Source organism: Branchiostoma lanceolatum, chromosome 7 (assembly GCF_035083965.1).
Source record: "Branchiostoma lanceolatum isolate klBraLanc5 chromosome 7, klBraLanc5.hap2, whole genome shotgun sequence".
Classification (NCBI taxonomy): Eukaryota; Metazoa; Chordata; class Leptocardii; order Amphioxiformes; family Branchiostomatidae; genus Branchiostoma; species Branchiostoma lanceolatum.
In genome coordinates this window covers 23737675-23760807 of record NC_089728.1, presented here as the reverse complement: position 1 = coordinate 23760807, position 23133 = coordinate 23737675, and the positions used below count along the sequence as shown (strand labels likewise).

The window sequence follows — 23133 nt, the reverse complement described above, 5'->3', positions numbered from 1 at the left end:
AGTTTTCGCAGTTACAAAGCTGGCAACTCAGGAATTTCGATCTTCTTTTCCATGGCATAAAAGATGGCAGAAATTTATTCTGAGGTGCATGAAGCAAGTAGAACCATATGATACATCAAACTGTCAAAGTCCATCCCAGTAATTTTTGGAAATAACATTAGAAGTTCAGGCCAATTTGATGTATTCTTAGCCTAGAACTATGATAACATGATTATGTTAAAAAAGGGTCCAATGATACTGCTAGCATTGAGGGTGATTTTCTCTATTTCAGGTGGTCTATGGGAGGTGTGCGATACTTACTGTTATGTGATATGAATGTCATTTGTCATTCATTGCTGACATTTGGTCTATAGTTATACCCAATATCTAACATTAATAAGAAATTTTCCCAAAACGCTGATTTCTTGAGGCTGCTGCTGTACATGTATCTTATTCTGACTAAAAGAAGCAGGTTCCGAAAATACAATGAACTCACACACTACATGTAAATGTACAATATAGTTATCATCGGTGCATGGATACATGTAGCAGAGACAGCCAGTACAGTCATTGACTTTGTGAGATTGACAAGCCTCCGTAACAGTCCTTCCCATTAGCGAATTTATCAGGTCCATGTTTTGGGGCTGGTTGGCCGTATCTGCTTGAGCCCCTGTATCTGCTTGGGATCCTGAAACCGTGGTGAGCTTGTAACTTCACACAGCTTGTAGCATCTGCTTGGTGATAGTATTGTGCGGTAAAAGATATTGTAAGCTCACAGCGGTTTCAGGATCCCTAGCAGATATGTGGCCTCAAGCAGATGCCAAAGACCCTGGACCTGATAAGTTGAAAAATCGCTAGTGGGAAGATCTGCAACGGAGGCTAGAGATTTACAGGATTTTCATCTTTGGCATTCATTCTCTCTTTCATATGTTGTTTGAAAGTAGGAGAAAGATAATAAGCTACATGCATATACAATGTATTGTGCATGAAATGAACATCAATTATTATAAATGCTGTACTGCCACATCAGGTTATGATAGTAGAATCACTAGAATGGTTGACAAAACATCTTGTCACAGGTGTCTCATTAGTGGATAATGTTCCCAAGTTACCCTGAAGTCTTCAAAAGGATCTAAAGCCTACATAATATACACATCAAGGCAAAGTAATGTACAAAAAGATATTAAGTATTGAATGTACAGCAAATCTAAATCAATGCCAAGTAGTAAAGATGTGATGGGGAGAAGCTCAGATGGTGACTACTTACTTCAATTGGAGGAAGGAAGCACCCCCTGGAAGCTATGACTAATTTCATTTGTCTCAATTACATGCTAGATTACTGAGCTAGTCCTCAGGAGACCCTCAGCCCCCTGTTTAGGCTATTACCAGGCTATCGCCCTTCTGGTGAGATAAATCATCCAGTTTGTGTCAGTTGACAAGAGGGACAAGTACCTAATGTTGCTTGGGGTGACCAGTTCACATCTATTTATCTCAGCTCAAGAATAGCTGAGTTGTGGCAAGGAAGCCCACACGTGTGGCCACTACTTACAATGTACATGAATCTATCCTTTAAGTTAGTCCTACTGACCAGTCTAAGGGGTCCGGACCTTATTGCTACGGCCGCGTGGCGCGTTGGATACACCCGATCCCTCGATCTCGGAAGTTAAGCAACGCGCGGTCCGGACAGTGCTTGGATGGGGGACCAACCAAGGACGTCCGGATTGCTGTAGCCTCACGAAAGCTTTCCACAAAATCGTCTTCCGGGAGGGACGTAAAACGGGGGTCCCGTGCTCGAGGAGGTGCCTCGAACACGTTAAACAGCCTCATTACCCTACACATTGGGTACCTGCCTGTGGCACTGGCTGCAAATACACCTGATATTATTATTATGGCGGTACTGGTTAAGTGCATTTCTTTTTGGGCACTGGCGGCCAGCGTTTGATTCCCAGGAGCCAGTACCACGTGCCCCTTGCGTTTCATTGGTTCCCACACCAGTCTTGTTACTGTAATGGCAAAAGTGCCATATAGGGATATTGAACTCAGAGATTTCAGGAAGAATCCAAAAAGATAAGGGGGCATAGTGTAACAGTGAGATACAAGCGCCTCTTACTGACCAGTCTAATGAGTCCTTTAAGCCTTACTATATATAGTAAGTGCGTTTGGTTTGCGCTGTAGGTTGAGCTTCGATTCCAGGGAGCCAGGAGACTGTCTTTGATATAGTGTTACAATCCAGTGGGGTAGGTTATGTTTTGAAGGGTTGACCCTAACCTTACTACTGGTGCTGCTACCCCAGTGGAGGTCATGAGGTCAGCTCACACTGCTGCTATTGTGTGCAAACCCCCACAGTTCATTCTATATGTATAAACCAGAATCCTTTCCACCTGCAATATGCCCTCAGCCAGGGACAACATTGTTGAATGACAGGCGTATAATGGTTAATCCCAATCCCTGCCAGAAAGCAGGCTTGGTGTTCCTTCAGGGAAACTGGAAATGCTGTGGCCAGAGACCAGAAAAGAAAGTGGTGCATGTCTCACTGTATTGTGTGAATGTTACCATTTCGGCTTTGTGCTAATATGTAGCTGTTCTACATTTATATGTACCTTTTTGTATGTGCATGTGTGTATGTGTGAAAAATGAATTTCCAGTATAGACACTTAACGTTATATCTTGTCTTTGCTATGTGCAGTAATGTACACATCTTACCCTATACAATCACAAAGTAGATATTTTGTAGATATAAGTTGTATGTTACATATATCAGTCATGAGTAAAAAATGATTCAGGGTTCAAGGCAGTATTTGGACGCAATAGATAGGATTTGATCAAGACAGTATTTGTTATCTGTCTCCTTGTGTATGCAAATAAAAAAAGCTGTCTTCTTTAATGCAAATAGTCATAAATCATAAACTTTAGCACCTACATTTACAGTTCACCATCATTATGGAAATATGCTGTTTTACAGTTTTGTTTTTAGTGTCTCTCTAAAATGGCAACACAATATTCTGACAGTGCACTCTTGTGAGAGCAGACACTGTCAGAGAACTGTTTTCTGGGTCAGGACACCTCGGGAGGGTCAGGTTGTCAACTGAAGTAATTAACACTGGTCTCTGGATTTGCCCTATGTTCTGGTCCTGGCAGGATCATATACCCTAGGGCAGGGTGGTGTAGGGGAAACATGCTCTTGTCTGGGTTAAAATGACTATTTCACCACAGGATACTGTCCTCATCCATACATTCTCCTGAACTTTGGGAAAGATGACCTTACCTCATGTACAATGGACATGCATGCAGTACATGTCAGCATGCATACAATGATTACTGTGAAAAAAGTGTATAATGTCCTTGATTTCTAGATACTATGCTAGCTTCTGGTAGATGAAAATGAATGATCACTTGAAAAAGTGTTGAAAAAATATTCATGCTTTCAAGAAATATGTTTCACAAAGTTAAAATGTACAACCTGTAGGAAAGGTTTAATAGGAGTGAAAATGAATTGAAGATCATGCCTGAAATGCATCTGTTTGACCTTTTGTCATGACTTCTACCTCCACCACCAGACACCTATTGGATCCCTTGTGAGAAGGGGCTGGAAATTCATACAGTGAAACAGAAATCAACTAGAGTGTAGAACATCAAGGTTTAAAAGAAACATGTAAAGTTAAAAGCTTTTAAAAAGATGAAAATACATTTAATAAGTTGAACTCCTTCCTTTCTGTTGAAGAATATCAGATTTGCTGCATTTTGCAATTTAGTGGTGCTGGTAAACTTTCCTAGATTACTGTGAAAATAAAACCTCTCCCAGGTGACCAGCTGGGGCAGGTCTGGGCAGAGGCCTGTCAGTTTACAGAGTTGAGTAGAGTACACTTCTGTGGTCTTGTAGTTGGGCAGGAATCTCCCACGAAATTTAGAGTACATGACTGTATGGTGGTGCTTGGGGTAGAATAATCCAAGGATGCCAACAAGATAGTCCCGAAACAAGAATTAAAGGGAGCCAAGATATTTCCTGCTTGGAGTTATCTAACATTGCATTCTAAGTAAGAGATACAAAGAAATATTCAGTAGTTCAGTAGAAAACCTTTACTTTTGGTAACCAGTATGTTGGGTGCTAGAATTACAGTCTGATGATGGTGCCCAGTGTTCCTTTGTTCCAAATTTTCTATATGGAGATTCATATTTTCACTGTTGACTGAACTGCATGGTATTGGGCCCATTTATCTCAATTGAATGTATCAAATCGTTTTCAATGGCTCCTCAAATTATGGCCTTCGTTCTTTAGACTGGCGACGATTGAATGTCGTGCAGCTGCCTATCGTCACAACGTCGCCGGTATTTATTGGCCGTCTAAAAAGGATCAAAATAGTCGTGAGACGGCTATAAACGGTAATGTCACGACCACCTTGGACCTGGTCGTGCGACCCTTCAGCGAGGGGCTTGTGGCTTTTTTTTTCTTGTCTAAAGAAGAACTGTCCCCAGCGATGGAAGTGGGTGATATGCTAATAAGCCTACAGGGTGCTGTTTCCTGTCCGGGAAGGAAAGTTTCTATCGTTTTCTTTGTAAATATGCATGCAGTTAGCAATGGAAACATATTTTCTCATCTGAAACCGGTTATTCTGGTGCGACGCCCTGCCACCATGGCAGTGGCTACTCTGGTATGCTCCCATTCTTCGATCCCGGAGGGGGCCGCAAACGTCAGATTAAATCACAGGTATTGCCCATCTCTGTTGAGCACGTTCTCAACGTCTCATGTGCAGTAGTACATTGTACATCTGCAGGGCAACAGTTGTTGCAAAGTCAGTAAAAACTTCAGTTTTTGCATTAAGAAAACAAGCGGTTCCCCTGCCATATTGAATTTGTGCGCAAGAGTTCACTTTGAGTCATACGCGCACATCAATGGCATTCTGTGCCGCGGGGGTCCCGTGATATTACCTGACCGTGTATCTAAACAGAATCGTTGCTCACAACAATAATCGCATGACCGTTGTCAGTCTAAATTTGAAGGACTTTCCACTTTTGAAACTGACTGCCCAATAATTATTGAAGCTTGGAAAGTTGGATCTGTAACCTCCATTAACATTAATCTGCCGGGTTACATAAAACTGCCACTTTGAAAAACAGTGTATTTGAGAGATATCTTGTGCAGCACCCCCAGGTATGCACAGTTTATATATACAATTTGGGGTGCATTATACTGGGGACGTTAGGTAGGAGATCTGTTGCAATCTTTTCAAGGTGAGAATTATGTACCCTGGTACATGTTACAGGCATTGGAGGTTCAAATCACCCAGGTATGAATTGAACCTGCTTGGTACAGGTAACTACACTGTACATGCATTTTCAGGCTGTAGGTTGCAGCTATGTCTCTCTACTATCATCTAGATTATTAAGTGAGGTTGTTGTCTTCCAATGATTTAAAACTTTCAATATATAGCACTAGTCTTAGTATCTGCAAGTTCCCCCAGAGTACAACATGTATGTAACAGTACTGTAACAATACATTTACTAGTTTTATTTGTGCCTCAACCTCCATAGAAAACAGAGTAATGAGAAAATAGATTCTTGATAATTACATGACCTCAATTCCCAGTACATATGTGTACTTTACTTTGTTGTCTGCCATTACGAATACATCTATTCCTGGTCTCCAAGCTTCATGATTCTAAAGACCCACCGACATCATCGTTATCTTGCTTCAATGCTTTTACATGAAAATCTTTAGTTAATGCCCCATGGGTCTCAATCATAGTATTACTAGTGCAACAGTGGGGTCAAGCGCCACTAACTGACTAGTCTACAATGTAACTGGTCTGGACCTTTTAGCCTAGTGGTTAGCTTGTGTGTGGGCCGGCAGACCCGGGTTCGATCCCTGCTCTGCGGGAGCCAGGAGACTGTTCTACTCTCTGCTCCTCTTATGTTTTACTAGTTTCACACACCAGTATATACATGTACATGTACATGTATTTGAAAGCTTCATCCCTATCCCTGCCAATCTGAGTCAATGTTTAACTCCAAGCCTCCACCCATAGTATGTTGAAACAGCTGGGCTTAAGGGCAGACTTCAAAAGCCACCCGCAGTATCCCGCAGGTGCCAAAAAAATCAATTGTCCTAAAACATGTTATCAACATGTAGAATCTGACCTTCATAAGATTGTAAATAGTGTTAACAATGTTAAAGAACCCACCACACCTTTCGAAAAAGAGTACATGTAGGGGCATGCCCCGGTGTGTGATGGTCCAAACCTTACAGTCCGGTCTGGGATGACATCTTGAAAAGGTGATAGTTCACCTGTTATGTCAATCCTTCCACAAATGTGGTAAATCGAAATAAATAAATAAATAAATAACAAGAACGAGATTGATAGAACATGTAGCAAATAACACAAAAGGTACATGTAACTGAGGTACAGCCGGTTAAAGTAGTACTCTAACTTAGACCAACTGCCAAGGAGGTTTTATATTAAATACCTCCTTGGACCAACCAGTTGTAACCTTTGGAAAAAGACTTTCTCACCTGTATAAGCTAAATATCATTTGTCACCATCCCCCACTCTCTGTATGGCAATGATATGAAAATTAAGTAGAGTAGAATCTAAGGCATAAAACATATGAAAAGATCTTTTCCTTTGTTTTGTTTTTCTGACTGGGGGTAGCGGCTGTGGTAAAAGTTGGTGTGTTGGCCCTGTAGCCGAGGAACTGGCCTGTGTAGGTCCTGGAAATAGTCTGGCATCCAGGCTACAACTTACAAGCCAAGAAAAAAATGAAGAAGACAAGACACCAGAACTGTTCACAGCTATGAAACAAAACAACACAGCGTCCACTATGTCAGTGCCTTGTCCTGTGGAAGGCCAGTCCCGAAGGTCTTCAGGCCCATAATCGGGTGGACATACCAGGGGATCATTTTGCCCCAGTTTCTTGGGTTCTGAGAAAGGGGTCATTGAGTCAGGTCAACTTAGTGGGTTGTTCAGGTCACCCAGAGGTATCAGACAGATTGGTCTCAGATTTATCAACTGGTCCAAAGATTCAAGGCTAAACATGGTTATTCCCTGACTAACTTCACCTGTCACATATTTATCACATACGTTTGTACTTACACAGTCATGTAAATGAATGATCAACCTACTATTCCCAGTATTAAGGTTCAAACAGAAGCAGTGTATCATATCTCTGATACATGTACACAAAGCCACTATAGGAGATACCTGCCAGGTTGACCGGGGCAAATCCCTCAATGACATCAGATTTAATTGTCTATGACATTTTGAACCCTCGTAATCCCTATTTCCGGCATTCTGAGAGGAAAATAATTGTGGAGCATATTTTGCATTATTTTTTTTCAATGGCCCTCCACCACGGCTTGTGGTTGCTATGGAATGGGCGATTGGCATGCACATGCATGTACATGTACATAGACAAGCTTCTCATCTATATCTGAAGCCATGCATGGAAGTAGCCAACCATGAATGCGTAACTAATACTAAACAGGCAAAGAGATCCTTTCTCAGCTGGACAGAATTGTCACAGTCTTCTCCTAAAATGGCTTCAAAGGCCATTATGCCTTACAAAATCCTTACAAAAGTACTCTCCAAGCAGAGGTTGGGAGAGAAGGTTGTGACCATCTTATCATATGCCCTGTTTTCTCTCTCTCTCTCGATCACAATCTTCTCTCCTAACCTCTGCTTGGAGAGTAGCCTGCCCACTGTAGCCCACATCTGGCCTGGCCACTTTGGCACACCTCACAGTCACAGGTTACCCTGTAAGTGAGGGCTAGTATCACATGGGGATACTGTTATACAAACCAATCTGTCACACCTATCTACAGAATGATCCTTAGATAAACTATTAGCCTACTTAACAGCATGTAGCAGCTACTGGAATTGTTGACCTAGTTGCTGAAACAGCTCCTGGTGTTACTAGGATTGGTAAAACAATTGCAGTATTTCAGCTAATGATGATTTTGAGATTTGATATATTACAGGTAGAAATTGTAAATACCAAAGGCAACTTAAAATGGACACATTTTCTTATTCAATTGCTGTCGGAGCAATCATGACAAAATGTCCATAACTGACTAGCTTGCTCGCAATGTTCCCTAGTTTCACTAATAATTGTTCAATAGACTTCACACCTTATGTGGCGAAATAAAGTTCTCTCTTATAGTTCTCTGACTCCCTTATGCAAAACAGGTAAAACATCATATATTCATTTATTGATTGATTTCTATGAATATATATATTGAAGTATTATCAATGATCATGAATAATCTGAAGAAACTTAAACAAAACTTGGACCCATTATGTATAGTTATGCATAAGACATAAAACTGAGATCTAGGAGGCCACTCTGGAACTCCAGCATTAAACTGGGGGTGTTAAATAGTAAGAACTTACAAGGGCTGAATTTAAAGGCATCCAGAGTGAGTAGGGCAGAGAATTTTATGAGGCTGCTTGAAACTTGAATAAAAAAAAAATTCAATTTCTAGTCATTCCTACACAAAGTAAGTTTCAATAACACTATATATCGACATCAAAGGAGCAAAGATACAATGTCGTTGTGTGGTGAGAACTGATAGAAATTCTAAAAGAATGATCCTGACTGTCCATCACAAAGTAGCGGTTCGACCAATGAGAGAGTGACTGCTTATGTTTTAATTTTGCATTTCTATGTTTTGACGGAGGTGGGCGGGGCTATGGTATGGGTCTAGCAAGAAGACATTTGCTCTCTGCACGATTGGAGTACCACATGCATATAGAAGCTGAGTTTTAATCTATCCAAATGTTAAGTGTTGAGATTTACTCGTTCCAAGTGTCCTATTGCATGTACTTACAACTATCACATGTCAGGTTCATATTTCACTGTTACAGTAGTGGACAACATGTCTGACCTTGGTGTCAAATCAAAATCTGACCTTAAGTGGGACAACCACATTGTTAGTATGGTAGCTAAAGCAAACTCAATGCTTGGTTTTCTAAATCGTACTGTAGGGTTCAATTCCAACCCTGACATTTGGAAAGCGTTGTACCTTTCTATTGTCAGAAGTGTTTTTGAATATTGCTCACCAGTTTGGAGCCCTATGTCACGTAATCTCACAGCCCTTCTTGAGGGCGTCCAGCGGAGGGCATCGAAATTCATTCTTGGGCCCTCCGCAGGTCACCTCGACTATAAGTCAAGACTGTCTAGCCTAGGCTTGCTGCCTCTGTCTTACAGAAGGGAAATATCTGATGTTGTAGCATAATTGTTAAGTCCCATGCAAAGGTGTTCGACTTGGATGTAGCGAGCCTAGCCAACTTTCCTACAAGAACAACCCGTAGACTAAGGCCATACATGTTAGTTCCATCTAGACTTAAAACATCAGCATTTGCATTCTCGTTCACACCTTTCCTCATCTCGATTTGGAACAAACTTGAGGTTGAAACAAGAAGGCTGGGTACAAATGCTTCAAGCCCTGCCGACGTGGCTACCTTCAAAAGGAAACTCTTTTCTGTCATGAGAAATAGGTTCTGCCAATCGTTCAACTTGGAACAACCCTGTACATGGTCACAAGCGTGCAGTTGCTCCACTTGCCTTGCTACAATGCCTCGTTAATTTGTAACGTTCAAATTGCTACCTCATTATGAATCTTGTGCTGTTTCTTTAATTCATCTCTACCTTTGTATTGTATACTTAGTTAAGTTGAATTCTATGTCGATTTATTTATATCGGTTATCTATATTGTTTTATGATAATGTTTTGATTGTGTGCGGGGTACACCTGTTTTGCCATGCCATCCATTTTTATCAGTCAGCGCCAGAGAGAGCCCCTGTCATATTTGGACAGATTAGACTGTGTAAATCATGGTAGACTGGTGAATTGCTGTACAATGGACTGTACTATGGATCCAGCGGGTAGATATGGTTAGATGACTTAGATCAGTGACAGACCATTCTTCTTATAGCATCATTCGGTTGAATGTAGGAAGTTTCTAGGACGCGGATTCAGCTCTGCCACAAAAGAATGTGACAGATGATCATGTCAGCACCGCACCGTCAAAAGCGACTGCTATGTCGGTCCATGCGTCTGTAGCCCTAACCGAGTCGCTGTGCGGTTTCCAACTAGATCTGAGAACTGCGATTAGGTGTATGTTAAGACGCCAGTCTTTTATTATTGCAACAGTATGTGAATATACTGCTGCTGCGAACCTAAAACCGCCGACAACACCCCATGTCATCCTTAACGCGAAATCAAATCCCTGCGAACTTAAATACATTCACAGCAATAAGACAGTGTACAAGTAGAGACCAATCTTTATTGAGTACAGCATGCTGTCTGCCAAAACGCAATGCCGCCTTTGCTTTGGTAGGCGTGCATCTCTTTATGGTGACCCGCCCAGGACCTCCCATACGATCGCTATCAACGTGGTTGTCAATGGAGACCACCTTATTTTGTTAGTGAAAACAATTTCAGACATATTGGCATTATTGTGCCTCTACATAGGCACTTATCAGCTCATTTGTACCGCGTTTGCCGATATCTAGCGCACCTTTTTAGTTAACTTGTCGACGATTTTTGAAAAATTTTGGTGCAGTTATCCGGCATTCGTGACAATACGCAGTGCAGATATGCAGAGTCACTAACAATGCAGTGAATAGGAACCGGTTTGGGATTTTGGGATTCGGTGCAGGTAAATGGAATGTGCGTTTATCCGAGGTGCAGTTAAGTGGCTTCTACTGTACATGTTCTAGCAAAATAATTGTAAGGTTGATTCTCCATTCTAGCCATGCACCGTCTTTCCCCTTTAAATCAACTGCCTCCTGTGTTCTACATTTGCTTGGATCCTTGTAAGTGAGCTACAAAATGACCATAATCTAATTCGTCATGAACAAAAAACGATAGCTGTTATTCTGCTATTCTGAAATTTGGGCGAGGTTACGATGGGTCTTGATCAAAGTACAAGTGCCATGCCTGGCAGTGTGCCTAAAGCCACCCCGACAGGGCCGTACAGATGGTAGGTAATGTTGGCGATGTTATGAAAACTGTGTGGAAATCAGGCCTAGACTAAGACTGTTATTCACTTCCCTCTGTAATTTTCCAACCAGCACTCACTTTTAGACAATATACGATCTTCCATGTATTCAAACTTAAACCTGAGAAGGTAAGATGTGACATGACGTCATTCGGTGTAATATAACCAGCTGCCTCCATGGCACGTGCTTGCAAAGCTTGTGTGTTACACGGAAGGGTGGTTATACCGGCTATATAGACACAGATACAGAGTATAGTGACATTTTGGATATGACAAGGAGTAGAGGACAATGTACATCTTGAATCAATTGGACTTTACATATGTTGCTATAGTTAAGCGAGTGTATATCCACAGGGTATTCCACCTTCTAATACCGTGAGCACTGCAAATTCAGTCATATTTTGTGTTTGGCAGAAAAATTCTGCATATGGCTTGCAGAATTCTGCGCATCATGCACAGAATTCTGCATATGATGCACAGAATTCTGCATATGATGCACAGAATTCTGCATATGATGCGCAGAATTCTGCATATGATGGGCAGAATTCTGCAGATGATGCGCAGAATTCTGCAGATTTCTGCAGAATTCTGCAAAATTCTGCAAAACTGACCAAGTCCCAGGGGACCTACCGATGATACCTACGTAACTTTCACCAAGTACTATAACATACTCTTGAATATCAAGTCTCCTACTCAAACTATGCCTTAATGGTGAAAGTTCGTCCGGAATTAGAGTGTCAGTCCGGAATTAAAGTGTCGCCTGTTGATCATAGTATTGTTCTACCTGTAGAGTATGAATACAACTTCTACCTACACAACGTGGGAGGCCTTACATTCGGGCACCTACTACTGCACAGTTGTCGCCTTTAACCGTGCTCTGGAGCCGTCAGACCCCGTGTCTTCAGACGGTGTGACCGTGGACACCACCCCGCCCGTGCTGACGGAGGTTGTTGTGGACAGCGCACACTTCAAACCCGGACTTGTTCGGGACGGAGACGGAAACGTCTGGCTGGTGGACAGGAGTGGGTACCGACAGCCGGCTCCGGGGTGTGGGTGAGTTCCCTGTAAAAGATTGGCTGAGCAATAGTTGATATAGTAAGTAAGCTGCGTCTTTATCATCTCCATGAAAAATTGAGCTTTTTCATGAAGATATTGTTTTGAGCGTGTTTGTATGCGTCTTTGCGTGTGTGTTTATGTGGTGCCCCGATGCTTGTAATCAGCATAACTCAAGAACGTCTGGATGTATTGTAAAGATATTTGGTATGTGGCTAGGTGTGGGAAAGCAAAGGTCACGGTCGATTTTGGGTCCCCGGTATGTGACACTGGAACTGCATTGGCGTTTTTGTCAAAATCTTCCACGGAGAATAACTGAAGAAAAGTACAACAGATTTCCGTGTTATCTAATATGCAGGTAGCTTGGAAAAAGATGTACACAGTGAAGTGCAATTTATGCAAATTGGGACTTTATTTGCATAAGTAATGAGGAAAATCTATATTTCCATTCTAGAATCTAGGCATGTTGTGTCAGCTTGCCCCTGTTAGTTGCGAAACTAGGGTAAGTATTCCCAAGGGACCCAATAGCTGGTGGTCAAACCACAAAGGGATATACAACCAAACCTGTATACTTGTTTCTATTATATAGATAGCTTAAGTGTTCCTTGATATAATGAAATGATGATAATGCGAATCAAAATGTAATTTGCGTGATTAATGGGGGCATTTTATAAACCAACTCAGTTCAATGGTACTACAGTTCAAAAATGCAACATATGTACTTAAGTAATAAAGGGACATTGATAGATAGAAAATATGCAAATGAAGACCTTATTTGCATAATTAATAAGAAAATACTGTAATTCCATTCTGACAGAGAACTGGAATTTCATATTTGTGGCATTTGGAAGTTACTTGACAGTGAACATAGTTGAATATAGATTATGCAAATGTGGATCTAATTTGCATAATATATTTCATGGAGATTTGAGGTCTCCGAACTCTTGTTGTTATCATGCAGGGATCAAATAAATCCATATATTTGACGATAGATTGCTATGTCAAAATGTCAATTACAGAATGTATAGTTTACATAACATGTCTTTCTTTGCAGGAATGTGTCTGGGCAGGTAGGCGACATTGAGATTTGGCCACTCCTCCGAATGTCAAATGGTACGGTGCATCCTGGGTACACTGATGGCAGTGACTGCGACCTTTACGACGAACTGTCAATCAAAACATACGTGTCTCGAGAGAATATGGTAAGCATGACAAGTATGATGCCCAAATCATATCATCGGTTAAAAATATCGCCAGTTGTGATAGCTAACAGAGATTCCTACATTTCAGTTATCGGTCCATTGGTACGGAGAGGACCAGGAAAGTGACATCTATGACTACGAGGTTGGGTTGAGCAGTACGGAGTCCCCGGACCTTCCAGACATACTTCCGCTCACATCAACAAACTCCCGTCCACACTTCAGCACCTACCATCCCAACCTGGGGGAGGGGAAACAGTTCTACCTGGTGATAAGGGCAGTCAACAGGGCACAAATAGTGACAACTAAGGTACTGTGATTTTTTTCGGATCTCATGGATAGTCTGTTTGGAAACAGTTCTGAATATTCAAACCTAACGGATCACTCAGCACTGACTACGGGAGTCGTTCATGTACTTGTTGACGTCACTTTCTAGGATGGTCAGGTTCGAAATAATGATTTAATCATTTGATCCTGAAGAAGGCTGCAGAAGCTCAGTCAAAATGAATGTAATCACCTGTTTCTTCTCACAGACTTGAGCTAACCACGATGTTCTACATTATTGTGAATTGTTTGCTGTGGTACATTTACCACTTGGTACTTTACATTATATCACAATTGTGTCCGTGCTGTCTCTGTTAACACTGCGTATTCTTTAGTTTTATACTTTTGGACAAGTAGTATGTTCAACATACAAATTGGTGGGGTCTTCACCAAACACAATGTGCTATTGCGCGTCTTTTGAATACTTGTTTCATTTGCAGGTTCTTGGCCCTTACATAGTGGATGTTACACCGCCGACATTTTCCGGTCAGGTAGAAGTGACTCTTGAACATCAGGATGACCAGCATATGCTGATGGGGCGGTGGGAGAAAGACGCGTTCTTTGAGACGGATGGAGATGATGGTCTACTCTTGTTTGAGTTTGCTGTCGGTAAGCAAAATAGAGTTCCTAACTCAGTACTTTATTCAATACAACATTAACATAACTACAGCTATACTAATATCGAGGCTGCTGGTGTCAAATTCAATGTTACTATTAAGTGCAGTGTTTAGTACTTCTGGTAGGTTTGATGTATATACTGTATTTGATGTATAATCTTGTAACTTCCTACAGGCCACAGTCCCGGAAGTTCCGAAGTGCACCCCTTCACACCCCTACCAGCCACTGGTACTGACCTGTGTAACGTGACCTTCCCACCGTCATGTGTGTGCGTCCCCGTGTCATCTCTGGACTGGCAGCTCCACGGGACGCATGCGTACTACATGTCTGTCCGTGCGGAGAACACCGCTGGTCTCAGCCTGGTCGTCTCGTCTGGTCCGTACGTACATGTTATAGACGTGCCGTCCAAAGGAGTGGTCATGGAAGTGTCGGACGCACAGCGGGAGGCATCCGTGTTTGGGGTATGGCTGCGATTTTCACGGCAGTTTTAAAATTCAAATCAAACGTAATATACTGCACGTGATTATAGTTTTTGAGCACTATGCACAATAATTTGTCTAGGTATAATTACAATGCAATATCATAGATGTACACTACACAGAATGCCAGACTGGTATTTGGACCTGACATATATCTTATTTGTCAGTGAGGTGCAAACATGTAGTGTACTACTTAAATCTGCTTTAATCAGGACGTGGTATAAACAAAACAGCCACTAACGAGTATATGATTTTGTTTTTGTTTTTCAGCATGAGGGCGACATCGACTTTCAGAACAGCACTGAGCAGCTCCACTGTGAGTGGTGGGGGTTCTCCCGTTCGCGTCTCTCCGTGACGTATCAGGTCGGGGTCGGTACAACACCAGGTACTGATGACGTCATTTCGTTCGCTAATGCAGGAATGGAGACGCACTTCACGTGGAATCATTTACATCTCCAGAGGCTTCAGGTAAGCTTGCAAAATGCAGGCTAGGATGAGGAGCCCTTGTGTTGTGACTTCAAAGAGGCTATATGATTCTGTACAGGTTACTTGTATGTAGGTACACGGCAATGCAAGTTTGCTTGCTCGGTTAAAAATCTTGTCTCTTTGCCTTATTAACAGGGCGCATTGCGAAAATCCTGATTCATTTCATTTACAAAATACTAACGATTGCAATCTGTTTTCACAGATGTATTATGTCACAGTCATCGCCTTGACCGATGCAGGGAACACAACTGTGACGTCAGACGGAGTGCGTGTTGTGGTGGATGATGACGTCATCAACGGCACTACCGTTTTCGATGGGGCCGGATGCAGGGCACTCGGTACGGCATACATGTATCCCCATGTGTCATTTAAAGCTAACTTGCCGGTTGAGTCTCAAAGCGCATCTTAATGATATTGAGTTATAGAAAATTAACTGCGGTTCTACATTGACGACAACTCTTTGTTTGACAACATAAAACTTTTCCTTTTTAAACCCTGCAAACTGTATGTGTAGGCTACAACACGACGTTTTCTCACCACGCTGATATCCCGTATGGCGGCTGCGCAGATGACATCGACTACCAGGCCTCATTAACAGCCGTCAGCGCTCATTGGTCAGTTGCTGACGACATACGGCCGTTTGTCCGCCATATTGAATGGGCCCTTGAACGGGTAGACGCCATCAATGGGTGAGCTTTATATGGAAATTTCTAGCCACGTATGGAATTTCTAAAGGCAGTTAACACACTGGTATATTTCAAGGAGCGATTATACTCGGTCTACAAAATAGATGCACATCGTAGAATCACACATTACCATTACCATTACTCTCTACTCTACCTCTCTAATGATTGATCGTCGTCACCGCCATTCAGCAGCAATTATTTTTTTACCGTGAAAGTAATGGGACTGTTTTGTTAATGATAAGAATTTGAGACAGCTTATTAAGTTTTTATCATTCATGTTTTAGCGCTACAATCTGGGAAAAGGTAACTGACTTCAGGAATGTACAAATGTCTCCTGAAGCCACCTGGACCTCCCTCAGTCTGACGAGTGGAGACAAATACCGGTCTGTGGTGAGGCTGTGTCATACAGCTGGCTGCTTCAAGGTACCATTACATCATTTAGAATATCAAAGGAAAATAATACTGTACTTTAAATTTGAACGAAACACGAAAGAATTTGCATTATGTGCATCACTTATGCTTTATAGTATGAAACAATATCTTTTCAGATATCTCAACTATTAACAGTTACATAATATTTGGATATTCCAGTTACATAATATTTTGATATTCCAGGCAGATAGTAACTTAAAAGTTACTATCTGCCTCGAATAATGTTTCCATGATCCAGTCCTTTTTCTAGTGTTACTTTATGTGTCAGTAATTTCATGACTTTATCTTTTAATGGAAAGCAAACAAAAGCAAACAATATGAAGAGATATATTCAGTCCACTTTTTTCCTATAGCCGGTGTTCAGTGACGGGTTCCGGGTTCTACACGAATCTCCCATCCCTGGCCAGATTACAGACATCCACTACAACAGCACCACCAGCGCCCTGACATTCACATGGGAGCGGTTCACGCACGGTCACGTGACGACTGGGTCCGACAGCTACATGCTCGGGTACGAATGGACGCTCAGCAGCGAGATGTCATCACAGCTGACTGGACATGGTGACGTCATACTGCCGTGGCAAAACATTGAATATCCTGCACCGACAGGCAGTAAGGTAAAAAAGTCATTTATGCCGTCGGCGATGTACTTGAAGGCCCAGTCACTTTCCTCCCGACTACTACTCAAGCAACATGAGCGCTGTCAAAGTCTTCTTGGATCCTAGACTAGCTCCAGTTCACCCCACTGATATCGCATTTTAAGTGTAATAAGATTTTCCGACTTTTTCAAAATGTGTAATCTTCTGGCACAGAAGTCTTTTAAAGTCTAGTTGGCAACCTCGCTTACCAACTCCTAACCACATTTGACCTTGCTCACGACTGACTCCCCACCATCATATCGTTTGGAGAAGGTCGAGAGGCAATGATCGGCCATGTGTGACAGGGGCCTAACGTTATAACAGTTGTTAGTTTATCGAGGAGAGAGTTTTACTGGAATCAAATTTGCAAGTTTATCTCAGTTTGTTGATTGTATATTCCGTGAATGTAATCCGTATATAAACGATACCTGCAGAATCATTGTTTAACAATTTGAAAACTTAACGAAATACCATCTGTAGTTATCGCCAAGCAGGTACTCTCATCTTGATTCATGAGTTTGTTTTGCTCCAAATTTGACTTTTACTTCCCTTTAAAGCAAGAATGGGTCGGCACCATGGAATTGAAGACGACGGGTTAACGTTTTTGCCAAACTATCGTAGTGATGTCTGATGGAATTTTCGATAATACATAGTTATTACATGTATCTTTGCTATGTTCCAGTTGACCTACACGGTGACGTTTGACCACGCCTTGGACTTCACCCACTGCCTGCGGCTGCTGGTTCGAGGCTATAACAAGGCGGGGCTGTCCTCCCTGTCTGCCCGGGATGTGATCAACTGTGACACCGACAACCCCGCAGACTTCAGGACTCCTCTCGTTATCGATGCGGTGGGCGAGTATGAACAGCTTTCTCCCAACCATACAAGGTATGTCAATTGAAAAACAAACATGTAATTAAACTACCATAATGTTATTTGAATCAATGTCGGCGTGCGCGCGCATCACTGTTCTGTAACTTCTGTACCTGGATTGGTTCATGTTCAGCAGGAATTCTTTTGGTGACGCGCTGGAAGCTACCTGAGCCCATCGGTAATGCGTTGAACATGCTCAAACAGCAGCATCGCAACACTTCTCAATAACAACGGGTGGCAGCTGCTGCACCTCCGCAATTACACGCTCTCACAACTTACAATAAAGAGTACGATGACGATGTCGATCCACAACACAACAAATTCAACCTTCTACCTAACACCATAAATGCTGCCAGTAGGACTCCAGGTGCTGGATACGTGTATAAATAGCCATTGTATTGGTGTCAAATGCAAAATTGTGCTTTCCATTTTGAAACAGCCATTATGAGATAGTCGTGTCCATTCGTCTACAGTGACATATACCTAGAGACTAACCAAAGATGGCCACTGCCTGATAAAGAGTTCACCCCGGCTTCTGACAAACCGTCAGCCGTCTGGCCAACATTACGTCATGGTATGTACAACTGGAAGGTCATCTCCGACAACTCCATACGTCACTGGGCCTACGTAACTCCCCAGCATGCTCTGCGTTACTCCGACTATGAGTGTGGCAGCCCAGAGGTACTCGCCTGCGGCACAACAAAGGTAACGTATCATCATGGTCGAGAGACTTCGACTCACATATTTACCGGTCGACGCAACCTTATTTGTTTGTTTGTCTGCATGTTTGTTTCTTTGGTCCATGTCTAGTGGCACATAAGGCAGCTCGTCATTCCTGCTGTTTCTGTAGTATGTGGGAGATATGCATGATTTATCAATGCAATTCACACAAAGACACTACATGATCTTGTCACTTATGATCAAAATGATGTTGGTAAGAATATATCGATACTTTGTGACACATAGCCTTTTGTCGGCTTCAAGGCCCATATGACATAAATGATATAATGAGAAGCCTCGGTCTCCTTCAACAGAAGTTTACCTTTGTCTTTGCTTCAGGATAATTTCGTGAACGTACCCGGTCTTAGGCTCCGCCACGGTCGGCGGTACCACATCTGTGTCCACGCCGACCAGACCGTCCTGCAGTTTGAGACGTTTGACCAGACCCTGGCTGAAGTAGACACCTGTTCTACCGGCGTCACCGTGGACCTGACACCGCCTTCACCTGGACAGGTGTGGGTCAACAGGAGGGACCAGGCCTTCCAGGTACACCTGTACAACTTCACTTAATCTATTTAGCCAGGAGGTGTGCACTTAGATCATCTGACCTGCTTTGCAAAATGTCATTTCAATTCAATTCAGTAAATGTTTGAAGTATCAAGTTCAACTTGATACTTATCAATGTAAGATCAGACCAGCTTGGAGCATTTTGCAACTATAACGGTACTCCCAATTTTTTCGTCACGATAACCTTTGCAAGTTATCCAAAACAGTAAGCCTGTCTGTATCTTGTGTTTTCAGACAAGTTGAGTGATGTCTGCGTGTTATACGCATTATTACTGTACTTGATTATTTCTATCTTTACCGCTACTTTCAGACCTCGACGTCTGAACTTTATGTTTTCTGGGACTCTTTTGCTGACGTGGAGGATCATGGGATGTCATCACACCGCAGCGGCATACAGAAATACGAACTGGCAATAGGTGACTATGCTTTCTGAGCTACGTCACGTGTGTAAACCATTTCCACATGACGTCCCAACCGCGAGAATATGTTTTCAACCTACAATAGTTGAAGCTAAAAGTTTTCTGGTATATAACAAGCAATATATTTCATGGCTACCCAATGTCAAATAGATGGAATGTTCATTTGGCTACATAAAAACATAAAACTTTAAATCATCTGCAGGATCGTCGCGCGGTGGTGTAGACATCAAGGATCTTAAAGAACAGGGTGTCACAAACATGGCCGCCATGCACCACCTTCATCTGCAACAAGGGCACACGTATTACGTCACTATCCGGGGTAAATAACATCGAAAAAATCATTTCCGTAGTTAGAAGAAAATCTGCTTGGCATCGAACTTTTTGATATCTTTTACGGTGTTTTTATAAGCTGACCTGATCATTGGGAAATCATTTGACAGTAATCATTCCACCCTACACCCCCAACCCCAGCAACCGACTACGTTGGGTTCTCTGTGACGAGTGTATCACAAGGTGTGACCATTGACGTCACTGTTCCCATGGTAACGGAAGCAAAGATTGACGTCGGCGGCCGTTATCATCTGTCTACGTCATCAGTGACGGGGAGGTGGGACGGTGTTTTCCTGGACCCTGAGAGCGGTAAGAGACATACTTGTGTTCTAGTGAGAAATTCGCTATGTATTATGCTGACTATAGGCATCATTGTGAAGACTTTAGCTGACCCCATTGTCCAAAGACTATCATGTTTCTGACCCCTTTGCTGCAATCAGATTTAGAAAGAAGATGCAGTAGCTTTGCTGTATTGCGTTACATGTAGAACCTACACTTGATCTGCCTGATTTGAATTTCACATATGTGGTAACATCAGGTATATCTCACTACGAGTGGAGTGTTGGGTCCGGGCCGGGTCACGCTGACATCATGCCGTTCACACAAACGGAGTCTGAAGCAGCCGTGTCAGACCCAGCACTGGATCTACAGCTGCAGGAGGGACATGTCTACTTTGTGTCTGTCAAGGTACGTCTGTGTATCAATTAAAACACAAACCTTTAGTTTAATCAAAATTAGCAGACGAGTGGAAGGAAGTCAAGTCTTTGTTACGCAGAGTGTTTTCAAATATCAATCGACACATTCTGCTGATGTCAACAATTGAAAAAGATTCACGATTCCCTCAATATTCAAATTTCCTAAAGCTGTTTCATCGTTGTGCAATATGACCTCCAGGCATATAACGGAGCGGGGCTGTCGGTGATGGCGGTGTCATGGCCGACTGTGGTAGACAGCTCGCCGCCTGAACCCGGGGTCGTCTATGACGGGCTTCCATCACCGGGCCAAGATGCAGACTTTCAGGTATTTTGGAAAAAAGGAGTTAAAAACACCCGAAAAACAATGGCAACTCACATCCTTTGCTTAAATTTATTACATACATGACATGGCTTTTGTTTCCCGGTAGACTGAGCTGGACACGCTGCACGCCAGCTGGGCAGGATTCCATGATGCTCACACCGCCATTATGGGCTACGGGTGGAGTGTGGGCACATGTCCCGGATATGATGACGTCATGGAAGCTGAACATGTTGGCTTACTCACTGGTAAAACATCAAAATGCTAAAGATGAAAATCATCTGTGCCTTAAGACACAATTTCAATGATATTACTAATTTGATACAGAGGTTCTTAACTGATGTACTTTTGTGACGTGGATAGAGGCGTTTAGAGAACCTACTATAACCATGCACAACCACAGGTACTATAATCATAAACAATCCGAAAGGGACTCAACCGGATAAGATTGACTTTGAAAATGGTCATACCTTTCTAAGTGCATCCACTACCTTTCGCCTGAGACCATCATTAAATACCTTATCACCTAGATGTATAACCTTCATCGACCTAATACAATTCCGGATATTTTATTGTAAACTGCAGACGTTTCTGCGAGTCATCTCGGTCTTGTCCCTGGGAAGAAGTATTACGTCACAGTAACAGCCTGTAACGCAGCAGACCTCTGTACGTCTGTCTGCTCTGATGGCGTCATCACAGACAACTCCCCGCCCGCCCCGGGGGTGGTGTATGACGGGGTGGGTGATATGGACAGCCGCTTCCAAGCATCAAGGTAGGTTTGTTTATTGTTTGTTTGTTTGTTTGTTTATCTGTTTTTATTGCATACCCGTTAAACCGCTTCCTGGAGAAACAGACTTGGTCAATACTTAAGAGTACAAGCTTCACATCCCGAAAGTTTTATTTGATTCACCCACACCTGGAAGGACCCCTACTCTTTTTCAATTAGTGTGATGTGTTCTTTCACGTGCACGAGGTGAGACTTTCCTTAAACACGGGACCTCGCTTTAAAGTCTTGCACGAAAGACGTCCCTAGCGGCAGAGCCAGAGTCAAGTGAGGAACTTGGTGTTAAGTGCCATCGGGACCTTTCATGGATTTGGACTAAATATCTCCGTGTTCTGATTCAACAATTAACCCTGACCACAAATCCACCTTCCCACCATGGTTTATAAGTAGGTTTATAACTAGTCCTTGCCTTACTTCTACATCAAGTCTAGCGGCATTTACAATAACCTTATGGCATACGTTGTGCTTCAGCTAATCACCCATTGTCATTATTAGGACGACTCTAGGCGCCCACTGGTTCGGCTTCCACGACCCACACTCCGGATTGTCCCACTACGAGTGGCGTGCAGGCACGACCCCTGGCGGAGATGACGTGTACAGCACCACACGGCTACATCTGACGGAGCTGGTCCACATCTCCCAACTGGATCCTCCTCTTCCACTCAACCAAACCGTGTACGTCACAGTCAGAGCCTACAACAAAGCAGGTCTGTTGATTTTGTTATGATGTAAAATAGAGGCTGATTACTCATTTCGTCTAAAAAATATAATCACGAAGCACTGGGCCAATTACATTCAGATGTAGATGTAACGAGACTGACCTAGAGTAATGAATTTGAAATATTACTCTAATCATTCAGTGGACTTTGGATACATGGGAAACATGCCTATGGTTCGTTATGGTCAAAAGAAATAATCTCAAAGCCAACTTGTCGGTGGCAAAATCAACTACCGGTCAAGACTGTATCTAAGTGGACACTACGACTTCCTTGGCTGTAGAACATAGTCTTAGCTGGCATTTTGCCACCCGGACATGTCTGCTTGAATATCTAAATTATGAGATGACTTGATTTCTTCAGGCTTGTACGTTGAGAGAACGTCACACGGTTTCCGTATTGACGAGTCTCCGCCAGTGATGTTGATGGAACCACAGTTTGATCTGACACAGGGGTCCATTGTTCCTGATACTCAGGTACTTTGTTGTTCATACTCAGGTACTTTGTTGTAATCAAATCGTTTCAAAATGATAAGAATTAAACATAAAGTACTTTCTGTCATATAAAGGTATACTTTTATCTGATGATACATCATAATCATGAGAGGGGACAGGCAAATACATGCATATATTGGACCCTGTGTATTGCACGAGTTATCGTATTGCATTGCATGCATTTTATTGCATTGAATTGTCTCACATTGTTTTGTGTTGTATTGGAATGAATTGTATTGCAATTATGTACCTCTTGTGGGCCGGTGTTTTTTGCATCGGAGAAAAATAAGTAGTTGTCTTGAAAATTAGTAGAAATGTATCACGTT

General features: G+C 42.4%; 1 protein-coding gene across 1 annotated transcript in view; it reads left to right on the top strand.

Annotated features, from left to right (window-relative positions):
* Positions 1-23133, top strand: part of LOC136438750 (uncharacterized) — a 40557-nt gene that overhangs the window by 5438 nt on the left and 11986 nt on the right. Inside the window, exons 9-30 of the mRNA XM_066433663.1 lie at positions 11766-12028; positions 13083-13230; positions 13319-13537; positions 13992-14160; positions 14344-14630; positions 14919-15116; positions 15337-15472; positions 15649-15823; positions 16105-16243; positions 16606-16869; positions 17573-17778; positions 18237-18468; positions 18823-19029; positions 19361-19466; positions 19672-19788; positions 19941-20108; positions 20338-20486; positions 20694-20819; positions 20923-21061; positions 21399-21585; positions 22093-22304; positions 22677-22789. Coding sequence (XP_066289760.1) covers positions 11766-12028; positions 13083-13230; positions 13319-13537; positions 13992-14160; positions 14344-14630; positions 14919-15116; positions 15337-15472; positions 15649-15823; positions 16105-16243; positions 16606-16869; positions 17573-17778; positions 18237-18468; positions 18823-19029; positions 19361-19466; positions 19672-19788; positions 19941-20108; positions 20338-20486; positions 20694-20819; positions 20923-21061; positions 21399-21585; positions 22093-22304; positions 22677-22789 — 3960 coding nt within the window. The remainder of the gene's footprint in view (positions 1-11765; positions 12029-13082; positions 13231-13318; positions 13538-13991; positions 14161-14343; positions 14631-14918; positions 15117-15336; positions 15473-15648; positions 15824-16104; positions 16244-16605; positions 16870-17572; positions 17779-18236; positions 18469-18822; positions 19030-19360; positions 19467-19671; positions 19789-19940; positions 20109-20337; positions 20487-20693; positions 20820-20922; positions 21062-21398; positions 21586-22092; positions 22305-22676; positions 22790-23133) is intronic.